The sequence below is a fragment of the Trachurus japonicus genome, chromosome 1 (genome assembly GCF_045865225.1).
Source record: "Trachurus japonicus isolate A0001 chromosome 1, Traja_1.0".
NCBI lineage: Eukaryota > Metazoa > Chordata > Actinopteri > Carangiformes > Carangidae > Trachurus > Trachurus japonicus.
In genome coordinates this window covers 36,832,993-36,854,833 of record NC_140907.1, presented here as the reverse complement: position 1 = coordinate 36,854,833, position 21,841 = coordinate 36,832,993, and the positions used below count along the sequence as shown (strand labels likewise).

General features: G+C 45.1%; 1 protein-coding gene across 1 annotated transcript in view; it reads left to right on the top strand.

Moving 5' to 3' along the window:
• LOC146992481 (uncharacterized) overlaps positions 1-20,290 on the top strand; it is a 30,970-nt gene extending 10,680 nt beyond the window's left edge. Inside the window, exons 6-14 of the mRNA XM_085788533.1 lie at positions 899-1,053; positions 1,286-1,565; positions 1,681-1,827; positions 6,771-6,782; positions 14,872-14,948; positions 15,176-15,458; positions 19,046-19,200; positions 19,433-19,712; positions 19,824-20,290. Coding sequence (XP_085644659.1) covers positions 899-1,053; positions 1,286-1,565; positions 1,681-1,827; positions 6,771-6,782; positions 14,872-14,948; positions 15,176-15,458; positions 19,046-19,200; positions 19,433-19,712; positions 19,824-19,974 — 1,540 coding nt within the window. The 3' untranslated portion in view covers positions 19,975-20,290. The remainder of the gene's footprint in view (positions 1-898; positions 1,054-1,285; positions 1,566-1,680; positions 1,828-6,770; positions 6,783-14,871; positions 14,949-15,175; positions 15,459-19,045; positions 19,201-19,432; positions 19,713-19,823) is intronic.
• The last annotated feature ends 1,551 nt before the right edge of the window (positions 20,291-21,841 follow it).

Below are 21,841 nucleotides of genomic sequence, written 5' to 3'. Positions count from 1 at the left end.
ACAGGAGAGCCCTGGCTGCTTTGATAGCTCCGCTCCGCGGGCACCGCCGATACGGGGCTCATATGGCCTGTTAGCTGGCTGGGCAAGTCTCTAGCATGCATCACCATGTTCCACTCGCTCACCTTGTCGGCCGCTCCCGGCGATAAGAGGCTGTCGGGATAGCATGTGCTCCGTGCGGCTGGTCCGCTATACACACAGACTCGGTCTGTAGGCTGAGTGACTGCAGCTGCTGGGCGCCGACGCTCTCTCCTCGGTCTTCCGCGTAGGCACCGTGAGGCATGAGGGACTGTGGAAGGCTAACCTGGTAGCTTTCTAGACAAGCTGGAAGTTGTCGCTGTCTTGCTCCGAGTGCGCCGCTGTCCGTGGCCGTTGTTATCGGTGTGTCCATTTCTCCGTCGCGAGTGAAGAAATCCGGCTCGAAGGACCAATATTAAAGAACTATGTGGATAACTGTTGTGGGACTGGGACTCTTCACCCGTGAGCGTACTCCGGTCAGGGAATAAGGACACCGTTTGCCGTTTCAACTTCTTCCTTTTGCAGCAGGTAAGTACACACACGCACATTGTTTACACACCGACTCCGAGGACCCCGGAACACACAACATGGCTGCCCTGTAAACTGCCTAAGGACCCCAGGACATAAAACATAGCTGCCCGTAAACTGCCTGACCCAAAAACTGAACGTAAAGGTGCATGACTAAAACTATGACCTATTCTGAATCAACAATATTATATCAATATCATCAATTATCCTCAACAAATTAACAGATTAACTAGGGTATCTTTGCTCATCACAAAGGGAATTTATAACAGTCTATACTACACTACTCTGCTCCACCCCTTCCAATACTGATACAACAGTATTAAAGTGCTGCTTCCTCTCTCCCTCTCTCTTTCAGGGCTGCTGTAATCCGCCGGATCCCAGCAGGCAGGTCTCATAGATTTCCTTTCACCACACGTGTGGAGGGACGTTACGTGACTGTGTCTCTTTACGGTCGAAAGAAGATACTCACACTGTGTGAAGTGGAAGTCTACGGTTACCGCTCTCCAATTGGTGAGACATTGTTGCCAAGGCCACAGTCACAGCAAAATTCAAACCACATTCATTTCATAGATGCAAACCTCATTCACATCTGGTTATAATTGATATCTACTTGTTAAAACAACAATATGCTAATAGCAATACACTTTAGGCTTAAGACATACACACACTATTTTTCTGCAGATAGCACTGAGGAGAACTAAATGTTTGATGGCTGATGTCTGCAACTGTGCCCTTTATGCAGGAGAGAACCTAGCGATCTATGGGAAAGCTACACAGTCTTCACTGTATCCCAAAGGCTTTCCATCTAATGCCATAGATGGGAATCGAGCCGCCAACTGGAACTCCGCTTCCTGCACTCACACAAAGGCGGACCTCAACCCCTGGTGGCGAGTGGACCTGGGCAAAACCGTCAAAGTGTTCTCAGTTGACATAACAAACAGAGACGCTGTCTCCACCAGACTCAACGGAGCTGAGATCCGCATCGGAGTCTGTAATGAAAACAATGGCAACAGCAATCCAAGGTAATCTACAGCCTATTGATGAAACCTGTAGCTACTATAACTAGCTGTCATATTGGAACGATACATTTAGGATCAATCAAAAAAAATAAACATAGTTTCACTTATCTTCTTGTAGATGTGCTGTCATCTCAAGCATCCCCGCAGGTTCCACCCAAAAGTTCCAGTGTAATGGGATGGAAGGTCGCTACGTCAACATCATCATTCCTGGGAGAAAAGAGTTCCTGACCCTGTGTGAAGTGGAAGTGTATGGCTCCAGATTAGATTAGGTTAGAGGGGCCACAGCTGGATTAACCAGGCAAAGGCCCAAGAGCCAAAATTACTGCACATTATTTGGGTTGTTTTTAATTTCTTTTGATTGATTCATTTCTTTTGATTGATCTTTTTCAGTCCTAGTCAGAAAAAGACGTTCATCTGGAAGTAACCAACTCACTCCTCCACACAGGCAGGCTCCACTAGTTCCAGATAAACAGTGGTTATGGTTTGGGGGTTAGGAGGGCAAGTTCTAGTAATTTCACATATTTGAGCATTTTATAAAAAAAGTAACGCAATAGTTACTTTTCCTGGTAATTATTTATTTTTATAATGTAGAACTTCAGTTACTAACTCAGTTACATTTTGGGGAAAGTAACAAGTAACTATAATTAATCAAATGTAACGTGCCCAATACAGCTAATAACTGATAGATCTGACTCAAACTGGCAAACAACAGAGACTGATAGATGAGGTGGTTCCTGAGTGGGAGGGGCAGAAGATGTGTCTGAAACGTTGACAGGGAGGTGGCAGTACACCAGGACTATTTTACTATGTTACTGAAATGACTATGCCTGTAAGTTGTTGCATATAAAACAACATTAATCATTTAAATAAAAATTCACTTGCATTCATTTCTTATGGCTCTATCTGCATTTTTCTATCATGAAAACCTTTTTTTGCACAGGGCACCTTTGTTTCCAGATGCTTGTACCTGTCGTGGTGTTTTGTTTGTCTTCTTATGTTATATTCTTTCATGATGCTACAGCCACACTGTTTCTGCACAGAAGACAAACAGCTTTGCCCTTTATATCCGCAAACATACTCAGCCTCCCACCTGCCTTGAAAACCCCTGTTTTCAAAGTCCACCTTTCGTTCAGCCATTTTTGGGGGGAGAGAGGTAGCTGAAAGTTGACCACAGGTGACTAGCTCTATAAGATGAATAGAGCTAGTCTGATGAATGATGTGGGGAAAGGACTGCAAACCCCTGGCTGTGCATTGTGGGATTTGTAGTGTATTAGTGGTGCATGCAATATACCGATGGGCCATCTCTAAAAGTAATTAGATATTATCATACTGACCAAAGACAATTCCATCTGCCGGTAGGTTTTTGCCCACCGGCCTTAAGACAAGATAAGACCGTGCCTCTTCCTCAAAAATAGATGTCTGTTCATTTTCTGTTGGAGCAACTGTATTTCCAGCCTCACCTTCTGCTTTTCCAGCTCCAGCTTTTCCTGCTCCATTATCAGTTTTTTTTGTCTCAGCCTCAACCCTGATGATCTCCTTCTCCAGCAGCAGCAGCTACAGATCATCTTCTCTCTTTAGAGAATAATAATTTGTGCATTAGCTCAGTGCATCATCACACAGGTTCTCTCATTCACCAATCATATTTCCAACACACACAACATAACACCACCTGGGAACTCTCGACTAAGCTTCATATGAATGCTAGAAGAGCAGACAACGGAGTACAGTATACAATATTTACAATTACCACCTTTTAATTCTGCATGTAAGTATAACTTAAATTATTCTGTCAACAGACCGGCAAAGTGTATTCGGACATAGCTGTGTGCAGAACGTTTATATTTTATGTTGTATTGTCCAAGCACCTCCATCTATTATTCTTATTTGTTACATCACATTGTAGGTATTCATTTCCTACCTTGCAGTTCATATTGCCATGTATTTTCTCCAGCTCTGAGGAAGGGGTTACTTTGACAGTGTGCTTCTCTGCAATGATGATGACGGTAGCAGCATTTGTGGAAGATGTCCAAATGAGGGCCAAGCATGTAGGCTACCGTAAGTGTTTTTGTGTGTTTTCCACATTCTCGATGAACTTCTTGTAATACTTGTTTATAATTTAAATTACATCAGAAACCTTTTGTTTTTGTAGGTAGCCTACGAGGAAAGGGCATTTATGCTCAGTCTCAGCTGAATGCAGCAAAGGAGTAGACAACTAACAAGAGTATCTTCTGCCTTGATGAGCAGGTGTGCATAATATATTTTATTAAGAGGTATGGCATCATGGTTAGCTACCACACTCCATGATCCTTTATCACTTCCCACCAATGTGCATGTTACAGTGCTTACATCAACTGTTTTCATCCGTTAACCCTAACCGCACTGATGTTTAGTTAGGCTGACATTTTAAAACTGTTTCACTATTTTTATTTTTATTTTTTATTTTTTCAAATCTTTTTATTGAGATTTTCCAACAAAATGACATACTGTATAGTGGTATTTAAAAGTGCAGAAAAAGACATTTACAACAGTATTCAAAACAACTTTATTAATCCCACAAGGGGCAATTCATTCATCAACAAATCCCCTGAACCCAGTCCCACCCCCTTGGTCAGAACCAGACTGGGACAAACAACTAGAGCATGACACGGGAGTGGATTTTCACTCCCGTCCCGTCCCACTCCCAGAGAAAAAATCCCATTCCGTCCCAATCCCGGTCCAGAGTAAAAAAAATAAATCCCATCCCGTCCCACTCCAGTAGAATGACTCCCAATCCCATCCCGCTCCCACTCAAAATTACTCCCACTCCCATCCCACTCCCGTTTTTATTTTTTATTCATTATTCCTGACTTTATTTTGTAGCTCACACTTAACGGCTTCATCTCCTCCACCTCCCTCCATTGTTGTCAGGGTTTTCCCTGGGTTTTTTTGCATACAAGGTGGCAAAGGCCCGTGCGCACAGGGTGGGGGGGTGATGAGCAGCGATATTATGATATTAACTCTGATATGAATTATATCTTATTATTTAACTACGTAAATCACAGTAGTATAAACTGATTTGTTGAACTGATGTAAACATTAAAACTCAATATCCAGTCACACAAGCAGCTCTGTGTGATGTTCAGCCAGGGACAGGTCAGGACAGTCGGTGGACAGACAGAGAGCTTTAAGGTTGAAGAAATATTAATTAAGGGCGAGACTGTGAGACTGTGACCCGACCACATGTCAGCTTTAGGAGAGAAAACTCCGCTGTTCTCAGCTCCACGGCGACCAGCGCTTTTTTTCTTTCTTTTTTTTAAATAGCTCCGCGGTATCGACCCAGCTGAAACACGGGAGGACACGCTGTATTTATCAAAGCTTGGTCGCCGTGCTTAGACACCGGGTCGGTTGTGAGAGTAACTAGAGAGACACAACCTGAGACCGGACACCGGAGGAGAAGCAGGTGGGATGTGCACGAAAAAACAAGCCCATCGCACCGAATGCACGCCGCTACGGCGTCGCTTTGGGTTGTGAGCGCACATGACGTGCGTCTATATTGAAAGTAATGCTCGCAAAAGACGCTACATCTGCTTTTTAATCAAGGCGGCGCCCAAAATCACCAAGGCTGCTAAGTGAAAGAGTAGAAGAGAGAAGAGAAAAGTGCCACTGAAAGATGACTACAAAAATGGACGCATCTGTCCTTGTCCTTTTGGTTGTTTAACACAGCTGAAAGTCTGGCGTTCCCGCTCCTGCCCGCTCCCGTTGATTTTGATTCCCATCCCGTCCCAATCACGGGATCAATAAAATTTTGACTCCCATCCCGCGGGAATCCCACGGGAATCACGTGACCCGCGGGAATTCCCGACAAATGTCATCCTCTACAACACACACACACACACACACACACAAAGAAAAAAAAAATAGATAGAAAGAAGATGAGGAGAGAGAGAGATACTGTTTCAATATTTGCGTTAAAGCAATACTTACCGATCTGGCATTTCACTCAGCACAGCACAAACATTTGAAAATCAACAGCTCCACCTCCCTCACAAGTCCCACCCACCTCTCCCTCCTGCCGCACCTCCACGAGCCCCCTCCCTCCCTGCGGCATGCGTTGGCATGGCAACGGTAAACAGAACAGGAACGCGAGTGAAACGGGAACAACACAAACAAACACAACACCGGAGTTTTAAACCGTATAAACGGACTCAGTGATGATGACTGATGAGTTTTATAATAAACTGTTGTTAGCCTACTGCTACTGGAGACGCAGGGGAAGTGATTGTTACAGATTACAGTTCTCAACGAGCCGGGCTGGCGGCCGGACCAGCGCCACCTGATGCGCTGGTTCAGGGTGAAAATAAATCCAAACCGAGCCGAGTCGAGCCGCGCCGGTCCGGAGTTCAACCGGGTCCGGACCGCTGAGAACTCACAGAGCTAACAGTAGCCTAGCCGTTAGCACAGAGCTAACAGTAGCCTAGCCGTTAGCACAGAGCTAACAGTAGCCTAGCCGTTAGCACAGAGCTAACAGTAGCCTAGCCCCCTAGCCGTTGGATGCTTTATAGACACATGTGACTTCCTGTGTTTACGTATCACTCGGGGCTGCTCACTATCAACGTTACAATATCAGACATGAAACTCCGCGACCAGCTGCGGCTGCAGTTATTGGTCTTTTAAAAAACTATTTATTTCCAAAAACCTTCTTTCTTGTGTGTTGTGACTCTAGTCTCCTCTGCTCATGTCCTGCTACTGCTCTGGTGTCAATAAGCGTTCTTCCTGGTCGGGAGGGGGAGAGGAGGAGAGGGGTGCACAAAGTGATTACATATTAAGTAGGTTCGGTCGCTCGTCAAATCTTATTAATCGGACCGAATAATATTATTGGTCAGACTTTTCTCAGAATTATATGAGAATGAAAAAATGATGAGTTTTTAACCCTGTTGGGTTTCTCTTACATTTTAATGTATCATCAGATTATTAATAGCATTTTAACTTAGACAAAGAAATGTGCAAAAGTTCCAGAAAGGTAAGTATTGCTTTAATAAAAATACCATTGAAATTCTGTTCTGTGATCTTTGATAATCAACATTGTTTCAATATTAGTTGAGTGTGGAAACTGGAAACTGATGAAGAATCAACATCAGAGTTCAATCTCTGAGTAGGTATAAAAGGAGTAGGACAGGATGGATATCCACCCCTCAACACCCTTCCTGTTTGTTCCTCCTCCTGTGTCAGATACCAGTACAGGTAAGTGAGCATTTGGAAGTTTACCACCTATCAACTGAAATCCATAATAGCCTAATAAATAGATGATTCGCTTAAATCAGGATTACAATCACTGAGGTCACTGATGTTCTGCAAAAGACTAAACAGTCAGCTTGTTTTGTTGTCTTTCCACAGATGGCGTCACATTTTCAGGTGGTCTTCCTCCTCTGTTTCACTAGTGGACTGTTGTTTGAAGGAGCTGTGAGTAAAACTCTCTAATACCCAGTAACAATGAAAACAAACAGTGCTAAAGAACATGACCCTGACTTTACTTCCAGTTGCATGTGTAGTGAACAGTGGGGTGATAGAATCACTCCCAGAATTAAATATCTTAAGGTTTTCAGTTTGGTGTAACTTTTGAGTTTCTTCAATAAATGCTAATGTCCTCCCTCAAATTACAGTAATACATGGAATGTATATATGTGATCACACGTTTACTTGACCTGTAATCTCTTTTGCATTGGTTTAATGCAGTGAAATCACAATGTGGCAAAGTGGCAGACCTGTCCTGAGACACTGAGTTACCCTATCATGTGATATCATTTGATGGGTTTGCATGGTGGGAACTTTACAAGATGGCCCATCCATCCATTGTCCGCCGCATTATCCGGAGTCGGGTCGCGGGGGCAGCAGTCGGAGCAGGGATCCCCAGACTTCCCTCTCCCCGGACACTTCCTCCAGCTCTTCCGGGGGGACCCCAAGGCGTTCCCAGGCCAGCCGAGTGACGTAGTTACTCCAGCGTGTCCTGGGTCTTCCTCGGGGCCTCCTCCCGGTGGGACATGCCCGGAACACTTCACGAGGGAGGCGTCCAGGGGGCATCCTATACAGGTGCCCGAGCCACCTCAGCTGGCTCCTCTCGATGTGGAGGAGCAGCGGCTCTACTCCGAGCTCCTCCCGGGTGACAGAGCTCCTCACCCTATCTCTAAGGGAGCGCCCCGCCACCCTGCGGAGGAAACTCATTTCGGCTGCTTGTATCCGGGATCCCGTTCTTTCGGTCATGACCCAGAGTTCATGACCATAGGTGAGGGTGGGAACGTAGATCGACCGGTAAATCGAGAGCTTTGCCTTTCGGCTCAGCTCCTTCTTCACCACGACGGACTGATACAACGACCGCATTACTGCGGCCGCCGCACCGATCCGCCTGTCGATCTCGCGCTCCATTCTCCCCTCACTCGTGAACAAGACCCCAAGATATTTAAACTCCTCCACCTGAGGCAGGAACTCTCCCCCGACCTGGAGGGTGCAAGCCACCTTTTTCCGGTCGAGAACCATGGCCTCGGACTTAGAGGTGCTGATTCTCATCCCAGCTGCTTCACACTCGGCTGCAAACCGCCCCAGTGCATGCTGAAGGTCCTGGCTCGAGGGAGCCAACAAGACCACATCTTCTGCAAAAAGCAGAGATGAAATCAAGTGGCTCCCGAACCGTACCCCCTCCGGCCCTTGGCTGCACCTAGAAATTCTGTCCATAAAAATAATGAACAGAACCGGCCTTCCCGATCTGAACCCCAGTGGTGTTTTGTTATTGGACTTCTGTGCTAGCCACAGTCTGTCCATAACGAACACCATGTTCGAGCATAAGGGTGTCCATCAGTGCACGTGGCACCAGGACACCCTAGGCCGCAGGTCAATGATCGACTTTGTAGTCGTGTCATCTGACCTCTGCCCGTATGTCTTGGACACTCGGGTGAAGAAAGGGGCTGAGCTGTCAACTGATCACCACCTGGTGGTGAGTTGGATCCGCTGGCAGGGGAGGAAGCTGGTCAGACTTGGCAGACCCAAGCGTATCGTGAGGGTCTGCTGGGAACGTCTGGCAGAATCCCCTTTGAGCTTTGACCGGATTCCGAGGGAGGCTGGAGACATTGAGTCCGAGTGGACCATGTTCTCCACTTCCATTGTTGACGCGGCCGTCCGGAACTGTGGCCGTAAGGTCTCCGGTTCCTGTCGCGGTGGCAATCCCCGAACCCAGTGGTGGACACCAGAAGTAAGGGATGCCGTCAAGCTGAAGAAGGAGTCCTACCGAGCCTGGCTAGCTCGGGGGACCCCCGAGGCAGCTGACGGGTACCGGCAGGCCAAGCGGACGGCAGCCCGGGCGGTCACGGAAGCAAAAACTCGGGTCTGGGAAAAGTTTGGGGAGGCCATGGAGGAGGACTACCGGTCAGCCTCAAGGAAATTCTGGCAAACCATCCGCCGCCTCAGGAGGGGGAAGCAGTGCTCCGCCAACACTGTTTACAGTGGAGGGGGGGAGCTGTTGACCTCGACTGGGGATATCGTCGGGCGGTGGAAGGAATACTTCGAGGATCTCCTCAATCCCACTGACACGCCTTCCGTCGAGGAAGCAGAGGCTGAGGATTCAGAGGTTGATTCATCCATCACCCAAGCTAAAGTCACTGAGGTAGTCCGGAAGCTCCTCAGTGGCAAGGCACCGGGGGTGGATGAAATCCGCCCTGAGTACCTCAAGTCTCTGGATGTTGCGGGGCTGTCGTGGCTGACACGCCTCTGCAGCATCGCGTGGCAGTCGGGGACAGTGCCTCTGGACTGGCAGATCGGGGTGGTGGTCCCTCTCTTCAAAAAGGGGGACCGGAGGGTGTGTTCCAACTACAGGGGGATCACACTCCTCAGCCTCCCGGGGAAAGTCTATTCCAGGGTGCTGGAGAGGAGAATTCGGCCGATAGTCGAACCTCGGATTCAGGAGGAACAATGCGGTTTTCGTCCTGGCCGTGGAACACTGGACCAGCTCTACACCCTCCGCAGGGTGCTCGAGGGTGCATGGGAGTTTGCCCAACCAGTCCACATGTGTTTTGTGGACTTGGAGAAGGCTTTCGACCGTGTCCCACGTGGCATCCTGTGGGAGGTGCTCCGGGAGTATAGGGTCGGAGGCCCTCTGCTGAGGGCTGTACGGTCCCTGTATGACCGGAGCAGGAGCTTGGTTCGCATTGCCGGCAGTAAGTCAGACCTGTTCCCGGTGCGTGTTGGACTCCGGCAGGACTTTGTCACCGGTTCTGTTCATTATTTTTATGGACAGAATTTCTAGGCGCAGCCAAGTGCCGGAGGGGGTACGGTTCGGGAGCCACTTGATTTCACCTCTGCTTTTTGCGGATGATGTGGTCTTGTTGGCTCCCTCGAGCCAGGACCTTCAGCATGCACTGGGGCGGTTTGCAGCCGAGTGTGAAACAGCTGGGATGAGAATCAGCACCTCTAAGTCCGAGGCCATGGTTCTCAACCGGAAAAAGGTGGTTTGCACCCTCCAGGTCGGGGGAGAGTTCCTGCCTCAGGTGGAGGAGTTTAAGTATCTCGGGGTCTTGTTCACGAGTGAGGGGAGAACGGAACGCAAGATCGACAGGTGGATCGGTGCGGCGGCCGCAGTAATGCGGTCATTGTATCGGTCCGTCGTGGTGAAGAAGGAGCTGAGCCGAAAGGCAAAGCTCTCGATTTACCGGTCGATCTACGTTCCCACCCTCACCTATGGTCATGAACTCTGGGTCATGACCGAAAGAACGGGATCCCGGATACAAGCAGCCGAAATGAGTTTCCTCCGCAGGGTGGCGGGGCGCTCCCTTAGAGATAGGGTGAGGAGCTCTGTCACCCGGGAGGAGCTCGGAGTAGAGCCGCTGCTCCTCCACATCAAGAGGAGCCAGCTGAGGTGGCTTGGGCACCTGTATAGGATGCCCCCTGGACGCCTCCCTCGTGAGGTGTTACGGGCATGTCCCACCGGGAAGAGGCCCCGAGGAAGACCCAGGACACGCTGGAGTGACTACGTCACTCGGCTGGCCTGGGAACGCCTTGGGGTCCCCCCGGAAGAGCTGGAGGAAGTGTCCGGGGAGAGGGAAGTCTGGGGATCCCTGCTCCGACTGCTGCCCCCGCTACCCGACTCCGGATAAGTGGATGAAAATGGATGGATGGATGGAGACTTTGTCCTGTCCTCGAGACTTGAGCGACGGAGGATCAGATGGTAGAATAGGTTTAGTGATGAGGAAAGTCACTATCTGTCAGCAGGTCAGCTCTACGCAGACACTGCACAAACTTTATTTTGTAAGACTAGAAGTTGACTTAAAGCAGATATCATCGGCACGGCCGTTTCGGCTAATGCTGTGTTCAAGGCAGGCTTTTGAAACCGTAAGTTACAGCTTCAAGTCACAACTACGACTTGGTAGCGTTCCAGGTAACCCGTAGCTCGTGTTTTTACCGTCCTGTTGTCTGTGAAAGTTCCCTATAACGGCCACTCGTAACTTCCGACCCGTGAACTCGTACCAGATCGAACTGGTATGACTTCACAGGAAGGAAAAACACAAAGTACGAGTTTCCTTGAACGCACCATGAGTTAGCAGCCCCCGCCCTTCTCAGGCATCAATTGGTCCTCGTGCTACGTCACCACATTCACGCGCATCCCTTGGCTGCACACACAGCCCTTCATGCCGTTCTCTCCCCTCATTGGATAACACTTGTATCCCACAAGGAAAATTTTCTCCTCGGGTTACAGCAGAGCAGAGTGACGGAGAGACTCGTGTTTAGGCTGAAATACTTCATGTAAGTGATTGCTGACGGAAAATAGGACTATTTAGGACTTATATTAACAAAAACATTCCACTGATATCTGCTTTAAACAGTGACATGTTGTAAGCACTGTATACTCACCCTTATCTATAATGATTATTGAGTTACAGTGTTTAATTTGTGCCAAGATCCGGCACCTCGCCAGTCGGGACTGGTACCTATTTGCAGAGTCAAAAGTACATTCTGTACTTCAGCAGAAGTGTTAGTGTAAATATCCAACTGTCACTAATGTCACTGTTTACTAAGGATGTATTTACATCTGGTTGGTTTGGAGCAGTTGTTCCTAAACAGGGAGCGTTTTACGTCAGAGATATCAGTTTCGTTGCTGAGTCGGAACAAAAAAAACAATCCACAGGCGTGATATCCCCTAAGTCAACTTCTAGTCTTAAAAAATAAAGTTTACGTAGTGTCTGCGTGGAGCTGACCTGCTGACAGATGTGCAGCTGATAGTGGCTTTCCTTATCACTAAACCTATTCTATGATCTGATCCTCCCTCGCTCATGTCTCGAGAAAGTCTCCTGGACATATATGTACAGTGCTCAGTATAAATAAAGTAAGATTTTAATCAATATCTCAATGAACACAAGAACAATGGGCTCTATGCACAGCTCCACTACTTCCTGAATTTAAGGCAGCTCCTTTATTTCCTGTCTTACTGTGCGTTCACACCAAAAGCTTCCAAAGCGTCAAAACGCTGGAAGTCAATTCATTTTCAATGAGAGCCCGGCGGCACTGAGTGACCAAAGCGTCAACAGGCGTCACCAGACGAGAAGTTGAGCCAGGTTTAACTTTAGGGTAATTAGCTGTGACGTGGTTCGGCGGCAACCGGCTGCAACCTGTCAGAATAGAGATGTCCGTCGGCTGCCTTTTTTTCCCCTTTTTTTTGTATTTCGGCTTCCCAATGACCAGCGTGATCGAACTTTGACGTCAGTCACGTGATGAGCGGCCAAAACGGCTGAAAATATTTGCCATTTTGGGAGCTGTCTTGTCTGACGCCCACCCTCGAGCGTTTTTGACGCTTTGGAAGCTTTTGGTGTGAACGCACAGTTACATTATTGGACAAACTGATGAATCCAGGTGTGTCTGACCATTGTGACTACTCAGACACACCTGGATCAATCAGTTTGTCCAATAATGCAAGACAGGAAATAAAGGAGCTGCCTTAAATTCAGGAAGTAGTGAAGCTGTGCATAGAGCCCATTAACTAAATCTTGACAAGACTGAGTTTTATCAAACATTTGTTTAACTCATTAAATGAAAGTAAGGTTAATAATATTACTTAGATTACAAAATCTTTAGTTTTACTTAAATCAGTTAAGCAAAAATGAATACACCACACAACAAAAGTAACTGGTATTTTGTATGACCTGACATGATTTTTAACGACAGCACCAAGTCTTCTAGTATGGAATGAACAAGTTGGTGACACATTGCAACATCTATCTTTGACCACTTTTAGAGCCTGGATGCTGGATGGAGAGTGATGCTCAGTGTGTGTGCAAATTAACATATCGTGTTTGCAATCAATGTAGCACATGCTTGTGCTTTTCTTCAGTTTTTGTTGGTATGTGAAATCTGGTGCATGCCCAGTGTCTTTTCTCTCTCCCTCCCTTTCTCTTTTTTTTCACCAAGGAGTGTTTTGGGTGAAAAACTAATGCTTGAAATCAATGCAGAATCATGAAAAACCCTGAGTTTGACCCCTCACAAGTTACTTGCGGCCAAATTAAACATTTAGGAATTTTATGAAAATCTAATTACGGGTACCTTCGTCAAGTATCTCATAAAATGCCCTTACTATAAGGATATAAATCTTTAAAAGTGAGGCGACAAAATGAACACGCTGAAAATTATGATTTCTGCCTGGAAATAATCCTTGGTTCTCCCAAAAATCCAGTTTGAGATATGGAAAAACATGACCAAAGCACGATATCTATAGATACAAGGGTATTTCTTGTTTCACTACAAGGGTTGTGTTTGGTACGGACTTCCCCGGGTGGGGTTTGAACTCTGGTCTCCTGTACCCCGGGCGACAATGCAAACCCTTTTGCCAAGAGGTCAATTACTGCTTGGCAGTCAGGTTTGCACATCTATTATAGGTGAGTGAGTGCACCGCAGACCTCCTGTTACAGTTGCATCAGACATTTATAAATCCACCATATTTTTATATAGTAACATCAAGTTAAAACCTGTCTTAGCATAAAGTAAAATAGGTTTGTTCAACAGAGAGCACTGTAGCACTGTATAATAAAGAGCAATACCAGAACATCACTGTAGCATAACATAATAGCATAAGGCCTACTAAATTCTAGCTGTTTTAGTCTTTGTCAAATATAATCGGTATAGCATTTTGTAACTTAAAGGGACAACGAGGAGTTTTTATTTGGTTATAAAAAAAGTCTCATATGAATGTGGATGAATCTACGTTACCCACACTTGTTAATGGGCCCATTTTCGATAAATATATCGTTTTGTCTCTATCGTTATTTTGTTATTATTATTAGTGGTGGAAATGCTGGGCGAGCCGACCAGCGGTTCCTTACTTTCAATTTTACAGACACTGCCCGGCGGGACATGGGAATATCGCCGCCAAATCGCCGTTTATGGTCGGAACTACGACGGTCTTCAAACCTCCGACTTTCATTCTTAATGAATGAAAACATTCTTGGCAAGACGTGCCTCTTGCGCCGGTCCAAGAATTTTACTGTGCACGCAGGTGCATTTCAGGTCTAATATTGCTTATTTTCTGACAAGCTAACATTAGTTTTGTCATTTGGTTTGGTTAGTCACACAATTAGCCGTATAGCCTATACTCCTCGCTCCTTCCGACTGAAGCTACCACTGTGTGATATATTGTATTTGTACCATGTTATACTTTGTTTTGTCCTTGTCTAAATGTTGTTTTAGTGTGAACCGCGGGACTGCAGATAGAAATTAGCTTTAGGGAAAAATCTTACATTTTGTATGTTCATGAATATGCAATAGGAGTCCTGTGACAATTTTTTTTTTATTATTAAATTAAAACATTTCTCTCTCTCTCCCATCACAGAGAGAGAGAGAAAAAAATAAAGTTCATCTTATCTGATCTTACTCTAGTCTAAGCCATGTCATAGGCTGGAAGACTGATGTTTGAATCCACAATCAGACGAAATCAAAGAGGCTGTCTTTACAGCTACCAATCAGTGACCTGCTTTATTGTTCAAACGAATCTTTCTTAAGTCACGAGGAAGAACAAATAAGATGTGGGTATAAATATTCCCCTCATCAGCACAGAATCATCAGTGACTTCTCACCTGCAACTGAATTTACTTTGCAAGTCAAGGTAAGCTAAGAAGTTAAGTAGCATTGCTTTTAAAATCACAATTTTGGTGTTTATTTAATTGTTGTGTGTGTTTGGCTAAAGGGTTCATGTATGTTTGTTATTTGCAGCATGTTTTACACACTTGTCTTATAGTATCTCAGATTGTTGAGGGTTCGGTACCTATTTCATTACATCTGTTTAATGCAATTCTTCTCTCCTCAGAACCAGAACAATGAAACCCAGTTCAGCCCTGCTGCTGCTGCTGCCTCTCCTGGGGATGTGCTCAGCTTATAACTACAGTAAGTGAAGTATTATCAAGTGTTAGAATCACAGTAGTGTATGTAGACTGCATGTCCTTGTAGTCACCTAAAAGAAATGATGAAGTGTTTGCAGTCAAGGTCATTGAGTTTTCAGAGCTGCGTCCAGTGATGGAACAAGTATTCAAATCTTTTAAATGAAAGAAACACCACAGTAATGTGTGAGTGACCTCAATAACCAAATGTTATGTCATTTTTCCCATTCACAGAAAATTTGGCTCTGCGTGGTAGAGCGACTCAGTCATTCCGCCATCATGAGTTTGGTGCCGCCTACAACGCCATCGATGGAAACCGTGAATCAAATTATTATGCTGGTTCATGCACCCACACTGCGGCACAGACCAATCCCTGGTGGAGAGTGGACCTGCTGGACTCCTACATCATCACCTCCATCGTCATCACCAACAGAGGAGACTGCTGTGCAGAGAACATCAATGGGGCAGAGATTCATGTTGGCAACACTTTAAGACACTACGGCCTCGCAAACCCACTGTGAGTCCTCGTTGGTCATAAATGATGTAGATGAGAAACCTAACTTTGCTCAAGAATGGGCTGTAACGAAAACCATACTGCAACTGCAATTGCCTGCCATATCACAATTTTAATAATACTCTATTTTTGCAAACGAATTTGAACTTATAGCTACAGTGGCATTAAAAGTACCATCCCAGGCAGCTCATTCTTGGCAAAATATTGGCAAAATCATAAAAATCTGAGTATATCTGGTAAGTATTAGACAGTAATCGATGTGTGATTTGACATATCAATGACGAAATTTGGTCATCTGTGTAAGGAGCATCCTGGGCCAAACTCTGGCCAACCAATCAAATTAGTCTCAGACAACTTTGGTTGGATGGCCCGTCTGTCAGTCAAACTTCCAAATCAGATACGTTCATGGGACACGTTTGTGTCACGGACTCGTGGTGCCACAGAGACGAGAGCTGTGACACCGGGTCCGAGGCTCTGATCGAAGGTTTGGTTTCCAGCAGCGGTGTGGAAGGCAGAGAGCCTCCACTCTCCCTGTAACAAGTTACAGTCATTTATCTAACATCATAATTAGTCCCAAGCCATTTAATGATGGTAACATAAGGTAAATATCCTGCATAGTCCTTCTGCTCTGTGCTACTCCCATCAGAGCAGCGTCCCTAGTAACGGTCTGTTTTACTTAGCAACAGTTTTGGTGATTCCTGATTGGACCGGTTAGGTGGGTGCTTATCAGTTGTGCAACCTATATGGACTAGCCGGGTCCCATGGCTTGCCATTTTTGTCCATTCTTCATATGGCCTAGGCTGAAGGCATAAATCTCTTTTCTTCTGTCCCACTCGCTTAACTGTTAACAGAAAATTTGACCGGGGGTGGCCCAAAGTTACAATAGAAGACCGCAACCCTACGTCACTTGAAAGGTCACGCCCCCTCACTGGTGAAAACAAAGGAGAAAACGTCTGTGTGTATGACAAAGACCTGCTGTGTGGTATATGTTGAACAACTTAAAAGAACCTAACATAAGATTTTCCCTTCTCCCCTTAAAGCAGAAGTAAGCAATATTTTTGTGTTAATATAAGTCTTAAATAGTTATATCTTCCGACAGCAATCACTTCTATAGAGTGTTTGGACTGAAACACGGGTCTGTCAGTCCCTCTGCTCTGCTCTGAGCCCAGGAGAAAACTTTTCTCGTATCCTACAAGTTTTATCCAATGAGGAGAGAGAACGGCATGCAGGGCTGTGTGTGCAGCCAAGGGACGCCGTGAATGTGGTGACGTAGGGACGAGGACCAATAGATCCATGACGAGGGCGGGGGCTGCTAAGACGTTATGGTGCGTTCAAGGCAGCCCGTAACTCGTGTTTTTCCGACCTGTGAAGTCGTACCAGTTCGATCTGGTACAAGTTCATGGGTCAGAAGTTACGAGTGGCCGTTATAGTGACTTTCACAGGTAAAACACGAGTGGGTTGCCTGGAACGCTACAAAGTCGTAAGTCGTGACTTGAAGCTGTAATTTACCGTTTCAAAAGCCTGCCTGGAACTAGGGATGGGAATCGAAAACCGGTTCCTCTTCGGAACCGGTTCCAACTTGGATCAATTCTTGGAATCGTGTGCGTGTCTGCTTTAATGATTCCCTTATCGATTCCGTTTGGTTCAGAAACTCGCGCATTAATTGATTAATTACGTGACGTTACGTTAAAACCAATCATCATTATAAATGAGGATGCTTAGTGTTTATATCCACACGTCACCGTTTGTTCTCACAAAATAAAGTTAGTGGCGTGTCTGCGTGGAGCGGAGCTGCTGACAGATGCAGCTGACAGTGACGTTTCCTCATCACTAACCTGTGAGCCAGAGCCACCCTCTGGTCCTCCCTCCCTCACGTCGTGAGGAGGACAGGTCAACGTCTCCTGAACAGGCTACATGTCTATTCTTTGTGTTTTTCTCTCTTCATTTCCAACCACCTCGTTTCAGGTTTCGTCGTAGCCACGTGAAACGGTAGCTGCGCCCTGTGTCTTTTCTCTTGCGCGCTCTCTCTCTTTCGCTCGCTCGCTCACTCCGCATAAAAACGAACGTTATGAAAACAATAACCTACAGATGCATAAAAACCATCAAATGGAAACATTGTTAAATTCCTCCTGTGAGCACAGCTGGCCCACAGCCACAGTGGTCTACTGTTAACCTGTCCAGGCAGGTCGGTCCTGTCTACTTTTTTAATGTTAGAGCCATTAATGCAGTGTTTTCAACCTTGGGGTTGGGACCCCATGTGGGGTCGCCTGGAATTCAAATGGGATCGCCTTAAATGTCTAGTAATTGATTAAAAAATTTTTTTAAATAAACTAATTATTTTTCACAATCTTAAACAACTATATTCTTTATACATTCCACTTTCTTGAATATAAATCAAGATCAAATAAAATGCAGCATATACAAATATCTGAGCTTGCTCATCTTGAATGAGGGTCACCAGAAATTTGTGATGTCAAAAGGGGTCATGAGACAAAAAAGGTTGGGAACCACTGCATTAATGCAAACAAACCCATTTCTCTTTTATTCCCTCACCCAATGAGAATCGATAAGAGAATCGATAAGGAATCGAATCGATAAGCAATATTGATAATGGAATCGGAATCGCTAAATTCTTATCAATACCCATCCCTACCTGGAACGCAGCATTAGCCCAAACGACCGGATCGCTTACTTCTGCTTTAAGCAAGTGGAAATGACGTAAAGTTACAGACACATTCCCTTTACATTTTAAACTTTTTTTTTTATTATTCTCATCTCATTTTCAAAATGAGAAAAAATGATAATGGTTTGGCCACCCTGCATAGTTAGTAACCCCCCCTTTGGAAACTATCACAGTGTACAAACAGCTTGTCTGGTCAAAGTTATCCGAGAGCTCAAGTCTTCTGCGTTTCCCATTCTTTTGCAGGCTGTTGCTTTTATTCCCCTTTTCACTCTAAAATTGTAGAAAACAAAAACAACACACTGATATTTAAAATATTGTTTTATGTTTAACTTGCCACTGTATAGAGAAATAAGTTCAAAAACAGCAATAAAAGTGACTTAATACTACCCTACTATCAGGGTTGAGGGAGGAAGGACCCAAATGCAGACAGCCAGGATATCAGTTACACAAAAGGGGTTTAGTTCACTCACAAATCCACGGGGAAACACAGGAACATGGCAGAGGATAAAGGCAGATAACACACACAGAGAATTGGACAAAGGGAGACACTGAGTTTAAATACATTAGGGAACAAGACACAGGTGGTGCAATTAACACAGGTGAGACACATTAGGTAATCAAGGGCAGGGAGCACAGGAAGACAGGACAAGGACTTCAAACTAAAACAGGAACTAAACTAGGACAAAGACACAGACCACAACACACAGGAAAACAAGACAAGTAAAACAGGAAACAACTCAACCACAAAGAAAATGACACCAAGACAAGACACCAGGATGCACAAAAGGACAAAACACTAAGACAAGACAAGAACACAACAGGGTCATGACAACTACTCTGCTCCACCCCTTCCAATACTGATACAACAGTATTAAAATGCTGCTTCCTTCCTCCCTCTCTCTTTCAGGGCTGCTGTAATCCCCCAGATCCCAGCAGGCAGATCTCATAGATTTCCTTTCACCACACGTGTGGAGGGACGTTACGTGACTGTGTCTCTTTACGGTCAAAAGAAGTATCTTACACTGTGTGAGGTGGAAGTCTACGGTTACCGCTCTCCAACTGGTGAGACATCGTTGCCAAGGCCACAGTCACAGCAAAATTCAAACCACTTTCATTTCATAGATGCAAACCTCATTCACATCTGGTTATAATTGATATCTACTTGTTAAAACAACAATATACAAATAGCATGACATTTTATGGTCAAGACATACATGCACTATTTTTCTGCAGATAGCATTGAGGAGAACTAAATGTTTGATGGCTGATGTCTGCAACTGTGCCCTTTATGCAGGAGAGAACCTGGCGTTCTATGGGAAAGCTACACAGTCTTCACTGTATCCCACAGGCTTTCCATTTAATGCCATAGATGGGAATCGAGCCGCCAACTGGAACTTAGGTTCCTGCACTCACACAAAGGCGGACCTCAACCCCTGGTGGCGAGTGGACCTGGGCAAAACCTTCAAGGTGTTCTCAGTTGACATAACAAACATAGAAGGTGCCTCCGCCAGACTCAACGGAGCTGAGATCCGCATCGGAGACTCTAATAAAAACAATGGCAACAGCAATCCAAGGTAATCTACAGCCTATTGATGAAACCTGTACTATAACTAGCTGTCATATTGGAACGATACATTCAGGATCAATCAAAAAAAGTAAACATAGTTTCACTTATCTTCTTGTAGATGTGCTGTCATCTCAAGCATCCCCGGAGGTTTAACCCAAAAGTTCCAGTGTAATGGGATGGAAGGTCGCTACGTCAACATCATCATTCCTGGGAGAAAAGAGTACCTGAACCTGTGTGAAGTGGAAGTGTATGGCTCCAGATTAGATTAGGTTAGAGGGGCCACAGCTGGATTACTGACCAGGCAAAGGCCCAAGAGCCAAAATGACTGGGTTGGTTTTCATTTTTTTGATTGATTCATTTCTTTTGATTGATTCATTTCTTTTGATTGATTCATTTCTTTTGATTGATCTTTTTCAGTCCTAGTGAGAAAAAAGACGTTCATCTGGAAGTAACCAACTCACTCCTCCACACAGGCAGGCTCCACTAGTTCCAGATGAACAGTGGTTATGGTTATGTTTTGGGGGTTAGGAGGGCAAGTTCTAGTAATTTGACATATTTGAGCATTTTATAGAAAAGTAACACATAGTTACTTTTCCTGGTAATTATTTATTTTTATAATGTAGCCTAGTAACTCAGTTACTAACTCAGTTACATTTTGGGGAAAGTAACTAGTAACTATAATTAATTAAAAGTAACGTGGCCAACACAGCTAATAACTGATAGATCTGACTCAAACTAGCAAACAACAGAGACTGATAGATGAGGTGGTTCCTGAGTGGGAGGGGCAGAAGATGTGTCTGAAACGTTGACAGGGAGGTGGCAGTACACCAGGACTATTTTACTATGTTACTGAAATGACTATGCCTGTAAGTTGTTGCATATAAAACAACATTAATCAATTAAATAAAAATTCACTTGCATTCATTTCTTATGGCTCTATCTGCATCTTTTCTATAGTGAAAACCTTTTTGCACAGGGCACCTTTGTTTCCAGATGCTTGTACCTGTCGTGGTGTTTTGTCGCTGTATTCTTCCATTATGCTACAGCCACACTGTTTCTGCACAGAAGACAAACAGCTTTGCCCTTTAAATCTGCAAACATAGTCAGCTTTCCACCCCTGTTTCGTTTTCGTTTAGCCATTTTTTGGGGGTGAACAAGTGGGGAAAGGACTCATACTCACTTGGCCCTTGATTGACATGCCAACCCCTGGCAGTGCATTGTGGGATTTGTAGTAGATTTGTAGTGTATTAGTGGTGCATGCAATGTACCGATAGGCTCTTTTCATCCTCTCAAAACAGCCCTGTTCAGAACGGCTGGTTTCAGTGCCTGTCCCTTTAAATGAAAATGAACCACTGCTTGCTCGGCCCCTTCTACCGGTCCCAGGTAGGGGTGGGGTTATGCAAATTCGACTCCTAGTTACATTACTGGAAGACAACTGAGGGAAAGCCACATGGATTTCAATCTAGAGAGCCTGCACATTACAGATTCTTTTTGTCAATTCTCACATTTTGGGGGCCGAAGGGCAAAACAAACACCCTAATAGAGATAAAAGAGCCTTCAAAAAGTGATATTTACATATGTCCTTTAAGTTTGACATATGTGGCCGATTCTAAGGCGTGTTCCTCACTTTTCTGCACAATACAGCACTACTATGATTAAAAACATTGTAAAAGACCAACACCACACATTCAGCTTCTATACATGGTTTCAATCAATCAATATCCTTTATTTAACCAGGTAAAAAAAAACTCATTAGGGTCCGGGCAGCTAAGCTGCCGGGACACTATTGTATTCCTAGGAATTCTTCTTCTTCTTCTTCTTTCTTTCTTCTTCTTCCAAGGAAGTCATACTTCCCATGGGCGAAAACTCACCAAACTTTGCACAAAGGTTCAGTCCCATGCCAGATTCACTCAACTCCAAGGACATGTGCCCCCCCCTCCTAGGGGGGGCACAATAAGCGTTTAAATTTAAAAACTTTAAAAATTCCTACCAAACCAACGGTACATGCTACAGTGTTGAAACTTCACCACAATGTCGCCTCAATACTGCAGAAACTTTTGTCCACTTAAACTCATTACAAATTATGAAGTCCATCACTCTGTTTTTTTCAATAACTGTAAAACTTTTAAAATGTAT